Source organism: Phacochoerus africanus, chromosome 2 (genome assembly GCF_016906955.1).
Source record: "Phacochoerus africanus isolate WHEZ1 chromosome 2, ROS_Pafr_v1, whole genome shotgun sequence".
NCBI classification, from domain to species: Eukaryota; Metazoa; Chordata; class Mammalia; order Artiodactyla; family Suidae; genus Phacochoerus; species Phacochoerus africanus.
In genome coordinates this window covers 141660655-141679792 of record NC_062545.1, presented here as the reverse complement: position 1 = coordinate 141679792, position 19138 = coordinate 141660655, and the positions used below count along the sequence as shown (strand labels likewise).

Below are 19138 nucleotides of genomic sequence, written 5' to 3'. Positions count from 1 at the left end.
TTAGGATTAATGGTAAGGAGTCTAATTTGATTTCTCCTTTAAAAATTTTTCCCACCATTTGTGATCTCTATTCTGTATTTCCTTACCTACTTCCCAAAACAATTTGAGATTACTCACGTCATAAGGTCAAACACAGTGAGACAGTTAAAAAGACTCTAAAAGAGGAAGCCACATGTCCGGAAACCACAGACACGGAAGGGAAACCTGCAGCTAAATCTCCTGACTGCAGCGCTGTCAGAGACAGAGGGTGAAAGGGGCTTGTAATGTACCTCCTCTGATCCTTTATCCAAAAATAACCATAGTGAACACTTTGGGGTAGAGTTGTGCTATACTCTATTGTGTACATCTGCATTTGTTTCCTTATTAATCCATATCACAAGTATTCTGTTGTCTCCTTAAATTTACCCATATATAATGAATGTGTATACTCAGGGCAGTAGTCAGGCTGTAGATGCAGTTTTGTACAGAAATATGCTTGATGTAGTTTTTCTTAAAATAACATGAATAGAAATGGAGACTCTGGGATGGGGGGAATGGGATCGGGGGAATGGACTGGTGGTTTGGGATTGGTATATGTACACTGAGGTATATGGAATGACTGGCCAACAGGGACCTGCTATATATAGCACAGGGAACTCTACCCAGTATTCTCTGATAATCTATATGAGAAAAGAATCTGAAAAAGAATGGCAGTGGGTGTATGTGTCACTGAATCACTTTGTTGTATAGCAGAAATTTTATCACAACATTGTAAATCAACTTTACTTCAATAAAACCTGAAGGAAAGAAAAAGAAACTTGACATAGTTATTAAATCCTAGCTCAGCAAAAGCATTCCACAACGAAGCTGGTGTTGCCTAGCTGCATGACCTGACTATGTATTAACTTGGTGTAGAGACAGCATTTAAGGAGCCTGAGTTCTAGCTTGGCCAAACGCTCAAATTTCAGTTGTCCTATCTGTGCTGTAGCAAGAGTTGGTTATCAGTCCACTGAAAAGTGAGCTTTCCGGCAAGGGCCTTTGCAAGTGTTCTGTGGTTTCAGTTAAGTGAGAGCTCTTTGCTCCCAGTAACAAATGTGTTGATGGACAGAGTTGACATTTGCTTATGAAAATTAAGGAAGCTGACCCATTTCTGCCTCAGGAGGGGGGCCAGCTTACTGCTTTAGAAGCCTTTCCTTCATTTCTTTGAAATTATCAACGCCCTTCCCCTGCCTCTCCTGGGATGGTAAATCATGATTTGTGCTCCAGAACTCTTTAATTTTATGGAGCTGTTTAAACTAAAGGTACCCTAAGTAAAAATGATCATGGTTTCCCAAAATTGGAGGAGTTACAAAAACTCTGTAGTGAGAAGTTTTCCTTAAATGACCCTTCTTTTTTTTGGGGGGGAGGGTAAGATACTGCAGACTATCTAGCTTTAAATTACATTTCAGGAGTACCATGGATGATAGACTGCCTGCAGCATGCCTGTGGACTTTACCTCTTAATAACTGTGTTCTGGTTGTATTTTGATTAAGTAGGTTTCTTTCTCCGTGTAGATGTTAGTGTGGCTCACCTAGAAATTTCTCAAAGATAAGAGATGGGAATGGTTTCCTGCCCTTTTGCATGCACACATGTGCACACACACACGGCATCTTTAAGTCACTTCACGTGTGTGAGCAGTATTTATTGACCTCTATTACATGCCAAGCACTGAAGTTATTTATGTCTTCAAAGAACTGTGACTGCCAAACAAAAATAATTTCTACATAAAGGAGGGAATTAGGGGCACCTTGACCTGTCTGACCTTGGTATGACTTCATCATTCCTGACTTCCCCAGAGTGAGAAATGGTCTCCCTCCTGATGTTTCTGTGTCGGAATGTGTTTAAGTTATCAGATTTTGTGGAGGTTAGAGTTCATTCCCATTTGAAAATGGGGTTTTCTCCTTATGGGAGGGGTTGATTTCTCTTTAAATGTAATTGCCCTGTTCCTACTGTGTTTACTTTACATCCTTTTTTTCCAGGCACATGACCCTGCATAAACATGAAGTACAGTACCTGGTATATATACCAGTACAGTACTTGGTATGTATAGATAGCATCTGTAGTTCCATCAGTTATCATTTATGTCAAGTTCTTTTTTAAGGGTCCATTTTAAATCCAGAGGCATTAAAGGAAAAACATTACAACTAGTGTATTATATCCACTCTGAGATGCACATTTTTTTCTTAAGCGAAGGTACATTTTACAGTTGCTGGCATCATGTGATTATGACTGGCTATACACGTATACTTCAGTGATATGGTGGAAGTTCTAGACTGCTGCAGTAAAGCAAGTATCACAATAAAATGACTCACAAATTTTTTGGCTTCCCAGTGCACATAAAAGTTTTATCTGCGCTGTACTGTGATCTGTTAAATGTGCAGCAGTAGCATTGTGTTTAAAAAGCAATGTGCAGTAACTCCCTGGTGGCCTACTGGTTAAGGATCCAGCATTGTCAATGCTGTGGTGCAGGTTTGATCCCTGGCCCAGGAACTTCTTCATGCTGTGGGAGTGGCAAGTTTATGTGTATTTCATCAGAAAAATTTCTCCAAAAGAAGTACTATGATGTTTGCAAAAATTTCCCTCACTATAGAGATACACAGAAAAAAATGAAAGCCCTCTTTATCCACCCCCACCCCTCCTCATTTCCCTACTCTGTACCTCTTCCCCAGAGGTTGGTATATATCTTTTCAGACATTTCTCTCCTAAGACTTTCCACTAAACGTATGTATGTGGCTCCCTCATGTCATTTTTTACTACAATAAATGCAGTTGTAACAGTTCAGTAAAATAAAAGTGTATCAGAGAACATCATCTGGGAGCTTTGCTGTTTTGATTGTATCAAGGCTGAACGTACTAGTTCATTTATTCTCTGTGACATGTTTTCCCTGGAAGTCCTCTGTATAAATATATGTTCTTATAGCTAGACGACTTGAGCTTTTGATACGTAGCATAAAGAAAGTATAAGGAAATACGTCATCTGATGGCCTTAAATTGGGTGTTTGGCACTCTATTTCTTCCTTGTTGAACACTTTCGTTTCCTCTGGCTGTGAGATGAGCAGTGTGTTCCAGAACACACAACCCTTCACCTTGAGTGCAGTGGCTTCCCAGGGCTGTAAAGCGTACAGGCCCCCATCTCCGGGCGAGTGAGGCCCTGCAGTCTGTCCCATCCCCCCTGCAGGACAGCCCCCACAGCTATGCCCTAGTGTCCTGTTGCTCACCCATCCCAGGGAAGTGCACCCCACTCTGAGTTGGGTTTGTGTCCTTTGTTTGCTCACTTTTCTCTCTAAGTGCTTGTCTGAGCTCCTGACAAGTGCAGTCTTGGGACTCTTGAATATGTAGAGGTCTGTCCTCATGTTGGCTCTGTATCAGCTGCAGGGGCTGTTTTGTATCCCCGAGATCTAGCACATCCTTGGCACTTGGTGAGCCACCCAAGAAAATGTGTTATATGCACAACTTTTATTTTTTGTTTTTTTTTTTTTTCATTTTATAAAGTGGAGGCACTTGTTAGGTAGGGGATTTGTAAAGTATCAGAAAATTAACCTGAATATCTAGACTTGGTGCCCTGGCAATTTGGTTTTCAGCCATCACCAAAACATAGTTATTGGGGAAGTAGCTTAACACTTCATTCTTTCTTGTCGGGATCGTTTGAAAGTGAGTTAGGACTTTGCAGAACCCGGAGATGTGGGCTTCCATTAGGGGGGAGCAAGCAGATCAAGTAGCTGTTTATCTTCCTTTTGAAGGTATGGTGATTCAGCATGAGTAGATACGGGGATTTATGGAAATGGGAAGCCTGGAATAAACTGTTCTCTCACTGATGTTTTTTTTAATTCCAGAACATGGTCCAAGACAATTCCTGGGAAAGTCGAATTCTTCTCTAGCGAGGGTTCAGACACGTCGATCCCTATTCCGATAGTGCCACTCCGGGGTGTGGACGACTCCTACCCGCCCCAGAAGAAGTCTTTCATGATGCTCAAGTACATGCATGACCACTACTTGGACAAGTATGAATGGTTTATGAGAGCAGATGATGATGTTTACATCAAAGGAGACCGTCTGGAGAATTTCCTGAGGAGTTTGAATAGCAGTGAACCCCTCTTTCTCGGGCAGACGGGCCTGGGCACCACAGAAGAAATGGGGAAACTGGCTCTGGAGCCTGGGGAGAACTTCTGCATGGGGGGCCCCGGTGTGATCATGAGCCGCGAGGTTCTCCGGAGAATGGTGCCACACATTGGCAAGTGCCTCCGGGAGATGTACACCACTCACGAGGACGTCGAGGTGGGGAGATGCGTGCGAAGGTTTGCCGGGGTGCAGTGCGTCTGGTCTTACGAGGTGAGAACAGAAGAAAATCTGTTAATTTTGTCATTCATTCCAGAGCAGTCATAGGAGACTATACGTTGTAATACCCTCTTTAAGGCTTAAAAATTGGTATTAAGTTATTAGGAATTAACCTAATTTCCTAATTGGTATTAGGAAACAATATGTATAAAATTGTTTCCTAATTCTTTTCTTTTGAATTCTCTTCTTACCTTTTCTCTTTGTGTTTAGAACATACCTTCTGTACTTTTTGGGGGGCTGCACTTGTGGCATTTGGAAGTTCCCAGGCCAGGGATTGAACCCGTGCCATAGCAGTGACAATACCAGGTCCTTAACCCGCTAGGGCACTGGAGAACTCCCATACCTTCTGTATATTTGTCCTAATACCTTAATCAGTACATAATGGCACTTGGGACCCAAAGAAAAACTTTGCTACTGGTCACAGTGATACTTTAATGGTTTTCCAAAAGATTCATGTCGTCTAACTTATGCTGATTTTGCCGATGTGATAGCAAGAATGTCTCTTTTTTTCCCAAAGGCCTGGCTTCTTTCATCTGGTCATGTTGACCCACATAGTTTAGAAACTTACATGTTTTGAATTCACAAAATGAGTAATATGTGAAGAAGCCTATAGTATTTGGCTTTGCATTTATTTTAAAACTTGACTTTTTTAGACAGTTATTATGGTCTGTAACTTTGCAGTATAGTTGTTCCCTTTAGAATAGGCAACTTCTGAGTTATCTTAATACATCAGTGCAGTTTTTTGAAGGAAACCTCCTTGGAGATGTTTTCTTTTTAATACTGCTGGAGAACATGAGTTAGCTTTTGACTTTTCTTTGTTTTTATTGGCAGATATGCACCTCTTGCCTGCAGTTGCAGGATGTGATATTAGTCAGAGTGGAAAAAATTATTTAGGTCGTGTCGTGTTTATTAGATCGATAAACCACTGATAGTTGTGAGGAGCAGAGGAAATCACTAGACCTTGCCCAAGAAAAAGAAAAGCACTTTTGAATGTAAACTGTTAGCTTTTCTTCTGAGTTGATTTTCCAGAGTGCTTGTGTGAACAAGTAGTATTCTTGTCCGTACTTTCCTTTTCTCGAGACTTGCTTTTAGATGTTTCCTCTTCACTCTGCTTCATTCATTTGAACTTTTTGGGAAGTAGACATTTTCAGGTATATAGGAAGTGGTCTTCATGAATTTCCAGTTATGAAAGATACATTTCAAATCCCAAATGTGATCTGCATGAACCCCGAATCTCTTTGTGTGTCTCCCCTGCCTCTCCATGGCATGGGCCTTTGCTCACTGGAGCTTGGGGGGAATTCTCTTCTCATGGATTTTTGTTGCTAGGAAAGCCCTTTGGGGATTTTGAGCAGTTTTAAGCAAAATGCCATTGGCAGAAATCCTGCATTTTCCCCATCCTTAATTAAGCAGTTAGAACCATAACAGGTTTCATTATGGTTACAATGTGTAATGCCTTGTGTATTTTGGAGTGCTTCATGCTGCAGCTGACCTCTGAGAAGCTGGCCTTCCTGCTGGGACTGTAGAGGATAGGCCTGCCTTTGAGAAAGAGTTTTTAAAAATCTGTGTCTTCGTGTTGTAACACTGTTAAATTGTTACATACTGCTAGCTAGACACCAACAGAGCCAGTATCTTGAGTTTATCAAGAACTTTGGGCTAGCCTTAGCGCCAAGATAGAGTGAGAAAGTATTGTCCTGGGGCTGTGGGGGTTGGGAGACAGTTTGGGGGCTGTTTCCCTGGATTATGATGTAATCACCAGTTTTTTGAGGCCTGAGGTCTGGTGCTAGAAGTTGTCGGGTCTGCACACTTGGACGTGTCCATTAAACTTGATGCATCTGGTGACTGACCTTAGCTAAAGGGATCCGGTGGGGAGGAACCTCTCTCCTGGGTTGCTCCTGGTCCCTGCCCAGACCTCAGCTTCAGATGCTGCCCCAGCTGCTTTTTGTTCCTCTAAATGTAGGAAGACACGGTTTTTCCTAGAAACTGCCAGCTTGCTCTCCACGGGGCTTGTACCAGATGACTCTTTGTGGGAGAAAATCTTCTCCCAGAGTGTGGCTTATCTTTCCATTTGGAATGTGGTGTTTTTAATTGTATGCAAATTGTGAGTTTAAGTATAGCCTAATTTGTCGTTCTTTTCCTGTATGGTTTGTGTTTTTTGTGTCTTTAGAAACTTCCCTCCCTTGGGTCACAGGAATTTTCTATATTTTTTAATGTAAATTTAATTTTGCCTTTCACATGTACATCATCATTACCATTTTTAAGAATTCTATTGGGACCTTGACCATTTTATTTGACCTTTGATTTCTTTTCCATTTCCTTTTTTTTTTTTTTTTTTGGTAGGGCTTTAAGTGCTTCTAACCTAAGTCCTCATTAGGATTTATCATTATGTTCACCACTCAGGCAAGATTAATCCCTTTGGTGAATGAGGAACTTTTATTAAACTTCCTATAAACCTAGTTAACTCCATTAAGACTCACATTATGAGAAATTATTGAGGTGGAGTCTTATGTTAAAGACAATTATGTTAAGCTTTGAGTTTTGGAAGGTACTTATTTAGCTCTATTATAAACCTAGCCAGAAGGTGTAATTTTTTTTTTCCTTGCAAGTCCCAAATAGTGCTGTGGGATTACACTTATGTGTTTAAAGTGGCTCCTCAGGAACAACTGTCATAATCAAAATCCAGATTCATTTCTAAGCTTGTTTTGATTATTATTGGTGCCTAATTTATTAATACACAACTTCATTAGTTTTTTTTTGGCGGCACTACAGCATGTGCAAGTTCCCAGGCCAGGGATCAAACCTGAATCACGACAGTAACCAAGGCTATAGCAGTGACAAAGCTAGGCCACCAGGGAACCCTAGTCATTAATACATGATTTTAAAAACTCTTTGAAAATCATTTTAATTTTATAGAAATGTATAGGAATGAGAGAATATCCACACAGCCTACACCCAGAGTTAACCCATTTGCACCGTTGTTTGCAAAGATAATTTCTTATCCCACCAGGGCACAGCTTACGTAAATTTAACAGTATTGTCTGCAGACCCAGCAAGGTCCCAGCCACAGCTCTTCCTTCTTCATTGCAGGTTCCAGCCTGAGGTCAGGTATTACATTTGGTTGTCTTGACTCTTCAGCCTCCTTTAATCTGGAGCATTTATACAACCTCTGTCTTTGTCTTTTATGACCTTAGCATTTTCCATAAGCAGCTTTCAAATCTTCATTTTCATGAAAAAAATGTGACTGCAATATGGTAAACCATTAGGTGGTTTTTAGTAGTGATCTTCAAGGCTTATTAGAACCTCCCACTGTGAGGACCCAGCAGCCTTGAGGCTATTAATACTGGGGGAAAAGAGGGAGGAGGAGCTGGCCAACCTGGTTCCCCGTTGTCTCAATGGGGTCAGCATCACTAACTCAACTTTTTTTTTTTAAAGAAATGGTATTAAAAAATGTGAAACAGTAGTTTATTTTATTTAGGCAAATATATGAAATATTACTCTTTTAATAGGAAGGAACAAAAAGAAAATTGACCCAAGTAATCTATTCATTTTATTTTAAAAATTTTATTTATTTTTCTTTTTTGGCTGCACCTGTGGCATGTGGAAATTCCCAAGTTAGGGGTTGAATCTGAGTTGCAGCTGCAACCCACATTGCAGCTGTGGCGACACTGGCTCCTTAACCCACTAGGCCACAGCAGGAACTCCCTGTTTCTTATTGAAGTATATATATTATACCTATGGAAAAGTGCACAAATCATAAATAAGTATAGAGCTCAATGGACTTTCACAGATTTGACACAGCTGGGTAACCAGCATCCAGATCTTACTTACATCTGACTCAGTGTTTGACTAGTCATGAATATATTTGGGGTAGAAAATAACCATTACTAATGAAAGTTAGTAACAGGCATAGTTAGATTTGGCAATTAAAAAAAAAAAATCGTCTTTTGAATGCTGTCATACAGGTTTCAGGGATACGTTTTCCCATCCCTCTCTCTAACCACTGGGTTTCCCTCATGAGTCATCTACCCTAGTGAGCCTTTACTGACATGCCCAATGCATATATAAGCAATTAAGTTTGTATATCTTCCCCCTTTTATTTGAATGGTAGCATGTTTTGCATACTATGTGCATCTTGCTGGTTTTTGCTTATATCCCTTGGAAATTTTTCTATTCAGTGTGTAAAGAGCTGCATCTTTTTTTATGGCCATTCAGGCTCTTTCCATTTCTTCTCACCTGGGTTTCATTTATCCCAGCATGTCTACATCATGGCACACATATTGAGGCGACTGCTACCCCAACCTCTAACCCCTCTACCGGGCTCCAGACCTGAAGTGGGTGTTATTTGGCACATCCCCAAATGTTTGGGATACTCCAGTATACCAAGACACACCAGCAGTGACTGAGTTAACCGTTCAGTGTTTGTTATGGGATCATTAATAGGTCCAGTGATGCACTCTGAACTAGTAGGAAATTGCAAAAGAAGAATGAAAGATGAATGGCCTTTTTCTCCCTCAAAGACGCTAGTTGAGGAGACAGAAACATACATTCATGAAATAGTTGAAAAAACTTAAAAATGTTAAAACCCTGTGAAGCTGACTTTAAATATAAAACAGTACAGGGCAGGGTAAGATCTATGATGTTCGTTGTATAGGAAGGCATATCACCAAGGGAAATTGGGAATTTAGAGCAAAATAGGTAAAAAAAGAGTTCTTCCGTGTTAGCCTGAGAGGCTTTTAAAGGAGTATTGAATATCCTTATATCAGAAGACTGTTTTTTTTTTTTTTTTTTCCTTTAACCATAAAAGAAGTAATGTTTCTTAACTGCTAGTTGTCATAGAGCTGACTGAATTTTGGTGGTATCTTGCTCATTCCTCTAGGCTGTTCATTAACCTTACCGGGCCAAGAACCAGGCAGACCTCCAAATGGCTAGACTAGGTGCTCAAATACTGAGCATTAATGCTGCCTGTTTCTTTGAGGCAGAGTCCATCATGAGCCCTATTGTTTTGTTCTGGCAATTTGGTAGTTCAATTTTCAAGCCGCTAATAGATTAGAAGGGCAGTTAGCGCCCCCAAAAGGGGGCTGCTATATAAGGACTGTATCAGCAGTGAGGTATGAAGGGGAAGTGAAAAATAAGAGAAAATGAGTCCTAACAGCATAAGACCAACCATTATGTTACTGATTTCTTTCTAATTTTGTTCCATATGGTTGGAGAATGTGCTTTGTATGATTTCCACTTTTTGAAAATTTATTGAGACTTTTTTATGGCCTCACATGTAGTGTACCCTGGAGAGTGTTCTACATCCACTGGAGGAGAATGTGTAGTGCTCTTGTTGTGTGGACAGTTACCTTGTTCAGTCTAGTTGGCTTTTATGTTTATCAAGTCTTCTTTTTCCTTCTTTGTCTGGCTAGTTCTGTCCACTATTGAAAGTAGGATATTGAAATCCCCAGTATTATTGTTACATTGTCTGTCTCCCTTCTGTCATGTTAGTTTTTGCTTCATATATTTTGGGGCTCTGTTGTTAGGTGCATATATGCTTATAACTATAAACCTTCCTGATGGATGACTCCTTTTATCATTATAAAATTTCTTCTTTCATTTTCAGTAACAATTTCTGTCTTCAAGTCTGTTTTGTCTGGTGTTAATATAACCACTCCAGCTCTCCTTTGGTTACTGTTTGCATGGTATATCTTTTTCCATCCTTTCACTTCCATTTATTTGTGTCTTTGAATCTAAATTGTCTCTCTTGTAGAAACCGTATATAGTTGGATCATTTTTTAATCCATTCTTCAAATTCTGCCATTTAATTGGGAGTGTTTATTAACCTATTTACATTTAATATCATTACTGATAGGGTAGGATTTATGTCTGTTATTTTGCTATGTGTTTTCTATCTCATGTCTTTTTTTGTTCTATGCTGCTTTCTTTTGTATTAAATACATATTTGCTATACATTTTTACTCTCTTGTCATTTCTTTTACTTTATTTTTTAGTTTCTCAGAAGTCACCCTCCATGTTACACTTACATGTTAACTGATAACAACCTGATTAAAATTAATACCAACTTAATAACAATAGTATACAGAATCTTTGCTTCTGCATAGTTCCATTCTTCCCCTAATCTTTCATTCAGTTGTCATCATACAAGTTAAGTCTTTCTATATTGTATACCCATCAATGCAGATTTATAATTGTTGCTTTATGCAGTTGTCGTTTAAATCAGAGGAAAAAAAGTTACAAACCAAAAAAATATTGTCTTTATATTGTAACAGTTTATGTTGTCTTTTATATTTGCCTGTGTAATTAACCTTTGGGCCTCTTTATTCATGTGTGTTTGAGTTATTGTCTAGTGTCTTTTTAGTTTGAAAGACTTCAGTATTTCTCATGGGGCAGGTGTGCTAGTGACAAATTCTCTGAGTTTTTTTTTTATCTGGGAATATCCTAACTTCTACTTCACTTTTGAAGGATACTTTTTGGTTGATAGTCTTTTTCTGTCAGTATTATAAATGGAAACTTTCTGGTATCCATGGTTTCTGATGCAAAATCATTTGCTAATTTGTTGAGGGTTCTTCCTATGTAATGAGTTGCTTTCAAGATTCACTGTAGCTTTCTCCAGTTTGATTATGATGTGTCTGGATGTGGCTTTTTTTGAGTTTATCATACCTGGGGTTTCTTGAGTTTCTTGGGTATGTGGATTTTTTTTCATCAAATTTGGGAAGTTTTCAGCCATTATTTCTCCCCATCTTTCTGCCCCTTTCTCTTTCTTGCTCTTTATCTAGGACTGCCATTTTGCATATGCTTAGGCTCTGTTTATTTTTCTTTACTCTTTTTTCTTTCTACTCTTCAGATTGGGTAGTTTCAATTGACTTCAGGTTTGCTCATTTTTTTTCTTCTACCTGTTCAAATTTGTTTTGCATTTTTCACTCCAGTTATTGTACTTTCCAACTCCAGAATTTCTATTTGACTGTTTTCTATAATTTCTCTCTTTTCATTGAGTGCTTTCCCCTGCTGTATATGAGCTATACTTTTTTTTTTTGTCTTTTTGCCTTTTCTAGGGCCACTCCTGCAGCATATGGAGGTTCCCAGGCTAAGGGTCTAATTGGAGCTGTAGCTGTCAGCCTGCACCACAGCCACAGCAACACAGGATCCGAGCTGCATCTGCAACCTACACCACAGCTCACGGCAACACCGGATCCCCAACCCACTGAGCAAGGCCAGGGATCGAACCCGCAACCTCATGCTTCCTAGTCAGATTCATTAACCACTGCGCCATGATGGGAACTCCTGAGCTATATTTTTTTATTTCTTTGCCTGTCTCATATTTTCTTGTTGGAAATCAGACCTTTTAAGTAATATAATGTAGCAACTCTGGAAATCAGATTCTGCTCCCTCCCATAGTTTGATGATGTTGCTATTGTTTTGTTTAGTGACTTTTTAGAACTAATTCTGTAAGATCTGTATTCTTTTTGTGTTTGTGACCACTAAAATCTCCCCTTAGTTTGCTTAGTGGCTAGCTGATGATTGCATGGAGATTTCCTTAGGTGCTGGAACAAATGAGTTTCCCAGTCTTTGCTGAGGGGCCCTGTGTATCTGCTCGTGTTTGCCTTCGACACCCACCTCACAGTTCTCAGCTTTTCCTTAGCTTGTTTCCTGTTTGCACAGAGCCTCAAGGTCATCCCGAGATGAGAGCTTAAGACCTTCTGAGGTCTTCCTGGGCATGCACAGAACCCTGTACATGTGCATGGCTTTCTGTGTTCCCAGAATATGTTCAAGCTTTTCAAAGCCCCTTGTGGACATTTCATACCCCAGCTTTTCTCTTTAAACTTTTTGGTTAGCCTGTTTTGTTCTGTCAGCTTCTTCATCAGGCAACATGGTGTTCAGCAGTTACTCACCTCTTCCCCACCATGAGGCTCTTAGCAATGGGAGATCTCCGGGTTAGGTCAAGTAAAGGTAACCTAGCAAGTGAGGTCTTCTAGGGACCCACTAGACAGGTCAGATTATGACAGTTCTCTGAGAATGGGGCTTTGAAGGATCTCTAGCCCTATTCTGCCTCCTGCCATGGCTGCCAGGCTGCTGGTTTTCACCATGATTGCAGACTCTTGATTTGCAAACTTACCACATTACTAGGGATCCAGGAATGGAAATAAGGAAAGTTAAAAGGTCACAGAGTTCACTGTCCTTACCAAAATCTCACTGTTATTCTTGCATAAATGCTTCCTTAATTACTGCAAACCTTTGGCTAGTATCCAGAGTCCTAAAAATGTTGCCTGAAACAATTTTTACCCATGCTCTTCTTGCTGTCGTGAAGGAGAGAAATTTTGGAGGTTTTTACTCCACCACTTTCATTGCTGTCATCTAAGACCATCTCTTATGGCGCCTTAGCTTCATAGCTTAAATTTTGCTTTTTCACAATCAGATAAATCACTCTGAGCATCCTCTTATCCTCACTTAAGAAGTCAGGGAATTGTGCCCTAAAAATTAGAAAGACTTTGAGCCCATCAGTTACAATATTCACACACATTCATTTTTCAAATTAAGTTTTAACATCTGGTACAACTAAGAGACTGTTCTATGTGGGGGCAGCATGTAAAGCAAAGGCTCTGCTCTCTTCTATTCTCGTGGGCTGTGCTGGGTGCAGAGAGACATACAGTGAAGAGCAGTGTGTGTGCTGTGTTCAAGGCATGGCAAAGGGACTGTTGTTGCTAGAGTTGGGTGAGCAAGGGGAGAGGTGAAAGAAGAGGCCAGATGAGGGATGAAGGGAGTGAGTGCTGAGGACATCCTTTAGGGCACAAGAGGCCTGGGCTTGAATCAGAGTTGAGTCCTTCTTTACCAGGTGTGTGGTCTTGGGCAGTAAGTTACCTGACTTCACTTGACCTTAATTTCCTTTAAAAGTGGGAGGAGAAATTGCCTGATTGTTTCAAAATTAATGGAGATGATACATGTTATCATAGCTTGTGCTTGGCACAGAGGACAAGCTTGTGAAATGCTACTGAGGGATATCCTCCAGTGTCTGAAAAGCTTTCAGAGCTCATTCTTTGAGCACTTTCCATAGATGTTGACCTGTAGCAACAGCTACTTGAACATGATTTGTAGTAACAGTGGGGTCTTGGAATCAATCCCTGTTTGCTTTTCAATTCTGAGAAGACTGTTCTGACGGAGCAAATCAAAGTTTACCTGAAATGGAGAAGTTGGTTGCTTAAACCTGTATTTATGTTAGTAGTAACACAAAACCTCCTATCAGTACAGATACATGAGTCCTGTGGATCTAAAGACAAATTGATTGTCTTCACTGTGTTCAAGTTTGAAGGGAGTATGTTAAAGATATTTTACGCTTTATATATTAACTACCTTTCTTACTGGAAGCTCATTACTGGGCGTATTTGACTTACATTTAGTTGACATAAGGGCTCTTAGACACCTTATCAGGAGATGGGATCCACAATCCTTTTCTTAAAATACAGCAGAAGAACATTTCCTGTATAGTTGAGAAAACTGAGATCACAGATGTCTTCACCCCAATCACTGTAATAAACTGACAACCTACCTTTTAAATTGTATCTCAGTATTGAAAGTACTATCTAGACAACTTTGGGGTAACAGGAGGAAGATGAGCTCCAGAAAGCTTATTATTCCTACTTGAAAATGGACTAATCTATATGAAAAAATACCTTACTACCCAATAATAATAGCAAACAAGCAATAAAGTAGGGCAATATAGTATAAGCCACACAGGAACATGCAGAGGGCCCATGGACAATTAGATCAGGGAAGGCTGAGCTGGGGACAGTGTGGAGGAGCTTACCTTGTCTGGGTCACCCCCTTCTCTAAAGGTGGCTGGGGTTCTGGACTCTTGTGAACAATCAGGGTGGTGTCCTGTCACATTTGTATGAGGTCTCAGGATGGCAGTAGCAAAGCTTTTTAAAAGATTTCAGTTGTCATATTTAATTATCTTTTTGAATTGATGAGACTCCTGTGTCTGAAAAGTGATGAGTGAGGAACAAAAGCAAAAGAATGAACCTGACGTTGGAGGGAAAGCTGTGCAGAGTTAACGACTATGTTGTAAATCAGTGTTTCTCAAACTTAAAGGATGTAGGGACCAGTTTCAGTGGGAAGTTTCTTTGTCTGTGCATGTTTACATGCATATGAGTGTGTGGGTTTGTGTGTGTGTGTGCACGTGTGAGTCTATGTGTGTATGTGCAGGCGTGTGTATGTCTGTGTCTGTATGTATATCTGCTTGTATGTCTCTGTCTGTGTACTTCAAGCAGTAGCATTGTGTGCACCTCTCATACCAGGTTGCTCTTTCCTAAAGAGGTGTATGTTACAAAGCACCTTTCCAGGCCCAAACCCAGAACCTGCCTCTCACAGGTGTAGTTTGATGCTCTGCACTGTTTATAGGCTTCTCTGGATTCTTCTACCTGCTTGGGTTGAAGAACTGTTGATGTTGTTTATAAATCCTTACAATGTTTCTCATAATCCAGCGATGTCTTGGAACTGGGTAGAGACCATGGTTCTGTTTGGTTAATTGGCATCAGCTCATTTGGCCACTGTCATGTGCAGAACTTTGTCCTGGTGGAGGAGACAGAAAAAGAGTTTAGACCTTTGTCTTTCCAGTAAGGGACTCAGAGTCTAGGTGGTAGGGAAGCCAAACTTGGCACCTGGTATCACCTCATCATATGTATTTGTCAGGCTAATGCTTTATATATTTTTTTCCTTTTTTCTCTCCTCTAAGCCTTGTTCGTTGCAATTTGTGTAGCCTGATAAAAGTTACTGGTGATGAGTGTTGGTCAGCAGTAAATCTTGAGTAATGACAGGGGAGGAAGCTCTATTAGATGCAATGATGAAAACAAGGAACTTTTTGGCCAGAGATTAAACTGACAGACGAGTTAAAGCTAAAACTAAATGGTATTTTAAAATATCATTTTTTTGTCTCTGCAATTGATGATTTCACAAATGTCTGTTTATGTGTTCTGGTTAAAAATCTTCAAGCCTCAGCGTGCTTACTCCTCCTCCCTCTTCATTTTCTCTTAGCCTCAGTTTTTGTGAGTTGCCACGAATCATAACTTGAGACTTGTTTATCAAACAAATTTCAGTTTAAAAAAAGGTCGTTACAAAGTATGTATTAATCACTATGGTGGTTTTAACAGTCACAAATTGTATGATAATCTTCCCTCTTGGGGGTGAAGCTTAATTTCCTTCCCCTCGAATGTGGGCTGGACTTGGTGATTTGTTTTTAAATGGATTAGAGAATGGGAAAAATGGTGACTTTATAGTAGAGAAAATTGGTGGACACTAGGGAGGGGATGGGATGGGATGAGAAGGCGCTTCACCTCTGCCTAAGTCTTCCCCTAAAGCTGCACTTCTAGTCTAGTCGTGAGAAAACCTTAGACAGACCCAAGGTGAGGGACATACTGTAAAAATACCTGGCCAGTGCTCTTCAAAAGTGCCAGGGTCATTAAAAGCAAGGAGAGACTGAAGAACTGTCCCAAAATGGAAGGGCCCAAGGAGATATGATGACTGAATGCAGTGTGGGGTCCTGGGTTGGAAGAGAAAAGGGATGTTAGTGGAAAAACTAATGAAATCTGAATAGAGCCTATAGTTTAGTTAATAGTGTTGTATTAATGTTACTTTCTTAGTTTTGATATGTGTCTCATATAAGATGCTGACATTAGAGGAAGCAAGGTAGAGATGGGAACCCTCCCTACTGCCTTTACAACTCTGCTGTAAATCTCGAATTATTTCAAAATAAAAAGCAGTTAGAACCCAGAGATGATCTAATTGGACACAGAAGTGAGGTTGCCATTTCTACCACTGTATCAAATTGACTGCTCAGTACCCTGGGGAACTGAGTGAGGCCATAGAAGACTAGATCTTCTGTGAGCCTAAGTGGCTATCATGCAGGATGTGATTTTTAGCTTATTGACTTCTAGGAAATCCCAGACAGAAAGGCCTTTGTGTGAGAGAGCTGCAGACTTTTAACCCTCATAAAGAGCTTATCATTTGAGCAAGCTTATAATGTACCGTGTTATTACTGTAAGAAATTTGTAATGGTACCACTACAGCAAAACTTTCCCTGGCTAAAAAGAATCTTTCAGCATTCACTCAGCAATTTAATGCCAGCACCCTCACTAACGTCATCATCATTAACCCTGTAGTGTTCTGTTTCTGTGTTTTCTCTCAGTGAACCTTTGCAGAAATAAAGTAGTACGTAGTTATTTTCAAAGATTTTTTTATTTTGAAAAATACTGTAGGTACTACTTTCCTTTTGTATATGTTAACATCTGTACATTCCTCTACAACAGGAACACTAAAGACGTAGGACTTGTTTTCCCCTTTAACAATGTGATTTATTTAAGGTGGGAAGATGAGTGCATTCTTAATCCTTTTTTTTTTTTTTTACCACCCAAGGAACACCTATTTACTTTTTAGGTTTTTATAAATTGATTGTGTAATAATTTAGAATTCTGGTTCTTTTATTAGGATCAAGTGGGTATGAGATCCCAAGTGATGCAAGCATACTTTTGTTTTTCTTTTATGGCTGCACCTGTGGCATATAGCAGTTCCCAGGCCAGGGATGGAATCCGAGCCACAGCTGTGACCTATGCCACAGCTGTGGCAATGCTGGATCCTTTTAACCCACGGGGTTGGGCCAGGGATCGAACCCGCACCTCTGCAGCAACCTGAGCCACTGCAGTTTGATTCCTAACCAACTGCTCTACAACAGGAACTCTTACTTAAATTTTTTTTAAATGGTTACTTCATTTAAAAAAACTATGTGCCAGCTCTGTGGCAGGCCCTGTTCTAGATGTAGGAGTGAGTACAGCAAAGCCTGTTCTCATGACACATTTACTATCTATGGGGACATCAGAGAGTAAGGAAGTGGTACTAAGCCCTCTGGAGAAATACAAGCATGATAAAGAGAGGGAGTGATGAAGGGGTGAGGGAATGCTTTTCCAGCTGAAAGAGTGAAAAGTGAATGGTTTTTCTCAGGTGAGGGTCACCTCCAGCAGAAAGAATGGGGCCTGCAAAGCCCTGGGGCAGGGACAGCAAGCGGGGCTGGTAGCTGGAGCCCATGAGTGAAAAGGGCCAAATCCTGTAAGGCCTGTCCATGATAAAGGATCTGGGTTCCATGAGGAGTGAGCTGGGAAGGCACTAGAGGTTAGGGGCAGAGCCTTGCTGGGAGCTAATGTTTCAGAAAGACCCCCCTGGTTTATGGGACAAGAAGAAACTGCAAGGGAGCAAGAGTAGGAGCAGTAAGAGTGAGCAGGGTGACTCTGGTAACCCAGAAAAGGAAAGGGTAGCTTGGTCTTGGGTGAGCAGTAGCAGTGTGGAGAAGTGGTTAGATTGTGGATGAATTTTTTTTCTTTCAATATGCATTTCTTTTTTTTTCAATTGAAGTATAGTTGATTTACAATTTTGTATTAGTTTCAGTTATACAGCAAAGTGATTCATACACACACACACACATACACACGTGTATGTATGTGTGTAGGTATATGTATATATTCTTTTTCAGATTATTTTTCCTTCACATTATTACAAAATATTGAGTGTAGTTACTAGTGCTGTACAGTAAATCCTTATTGGTTACCTGTTTTATTTATGGTAGTGTGTATCTGTTAATGCCAAACTGCAAATTTGTCCCTCTCTCACCTTCCCCTTTGGTAACCATAGATTTGTTTTCTATATCTGTGGGTCTATTTCTGTTTTGTATATAAGGTCATTTTATCTTTTTTCCTTTTTAGATTCCACATATAAGTGATATCAGATGATATTTGTCTTTATCTGACTTATTTCACATGTATGAGAATCTCTGAGTCCATCCATGTTACTACAAATGGCATTATTTCATTCTTTTTTGTAGATGAGCAGTACTCCATTATATATATGTACCACATCTTCTTTATCTGTTCATCTGTCCATGGACATTTAGGTTGCTTCCATGTCTTGGCTATTTTAAATAGCTGCAGTAAACATTGGGGTGCTTGTGTCTTTTCAAATTATGGTTTTCTTGATATGTACCCAGGAGTGGAATTTGCGGGATCATATGGTAGTTCTATATTTAGTTTTTTAAGGAACCTCCACACCGTTCCATAGTGGTTGTACAAATTTACACTCCAACCAAACTTGTAGGAAGGTTCCTTTTTCTTCACACCCTCTCCAGCATTTATTATTTGTGGACATTTTGATGATGGCTATTCTGACCCTTATGAGGTGTTGAGATCTCACTGCAGTTTTGATTTGCATTTTTCTAATAATTAGTGATGTAAGCATCTTTTCATGTGCCTTTTGGCCATCTGTATGTTTTCTTGGAGAAATGTCTATTAGATTTTCTACCTGTTTTGTTGATTAGGCTGTTTGTTTTTTGGATATTGAGCTATACGAGCTGTTTGTATATTTTAGAGATTAATCCCTTGTCAGTTGCACTATTTGCAAATATTTTCTCCCATTCTGTAGGTTGCCTTTTTGTTTTGTTTATGGTTTTCTTTGGTTTGCAAACGCTTTTAAGTTTAATTAGGTCCCATTTGTTTATTTTTGTTTTTATTTCCATTACTCTAGGAGATAAATCCAAAAAGATACTGCTATGGTTTATGTCAAAGAGTGTTCTATGTTTTCCACTAGGAGTTTTATAGTATCTGGTCTTATATTTAGGTCTTTAATCCATTTTTAGTTTATTTTCATGTATGGTGTTAGTGAATGTTCTAATCTCATTCTTTTACAATTAATTGTGTAGTTTTCCTAGCACCACTTACTGAATACACTGTCTTTTCTCCATTGTTTATTTGTGCCTCCTT

The 19138-nt window shown here is 39.7% G+C and overlaps 1 protein-coding gene across 1 annotated transcript in view; it reads left to right on the top strand.

Annotated features, from left to right (window-relative positions):
• CHSY1 (chondroitin sulfate synthase 1) overlaps positions 1 to 19138 on the top strand; it is a 74053-nt gene that overhangs the window by 8751 nt on the left and 46164 nt on the right. Inside the window, exon 2 of the mRNA XM_047766852.1 lies at positions 3851 to 4346. Within this exon, the coding sequence (XP_047622808.1) occupies positions 3851 to 4346 (496 nt within the window). The remainder of the gene's footprint in view (positions 1 to 3850; positions 4347 to 19138) is intronic.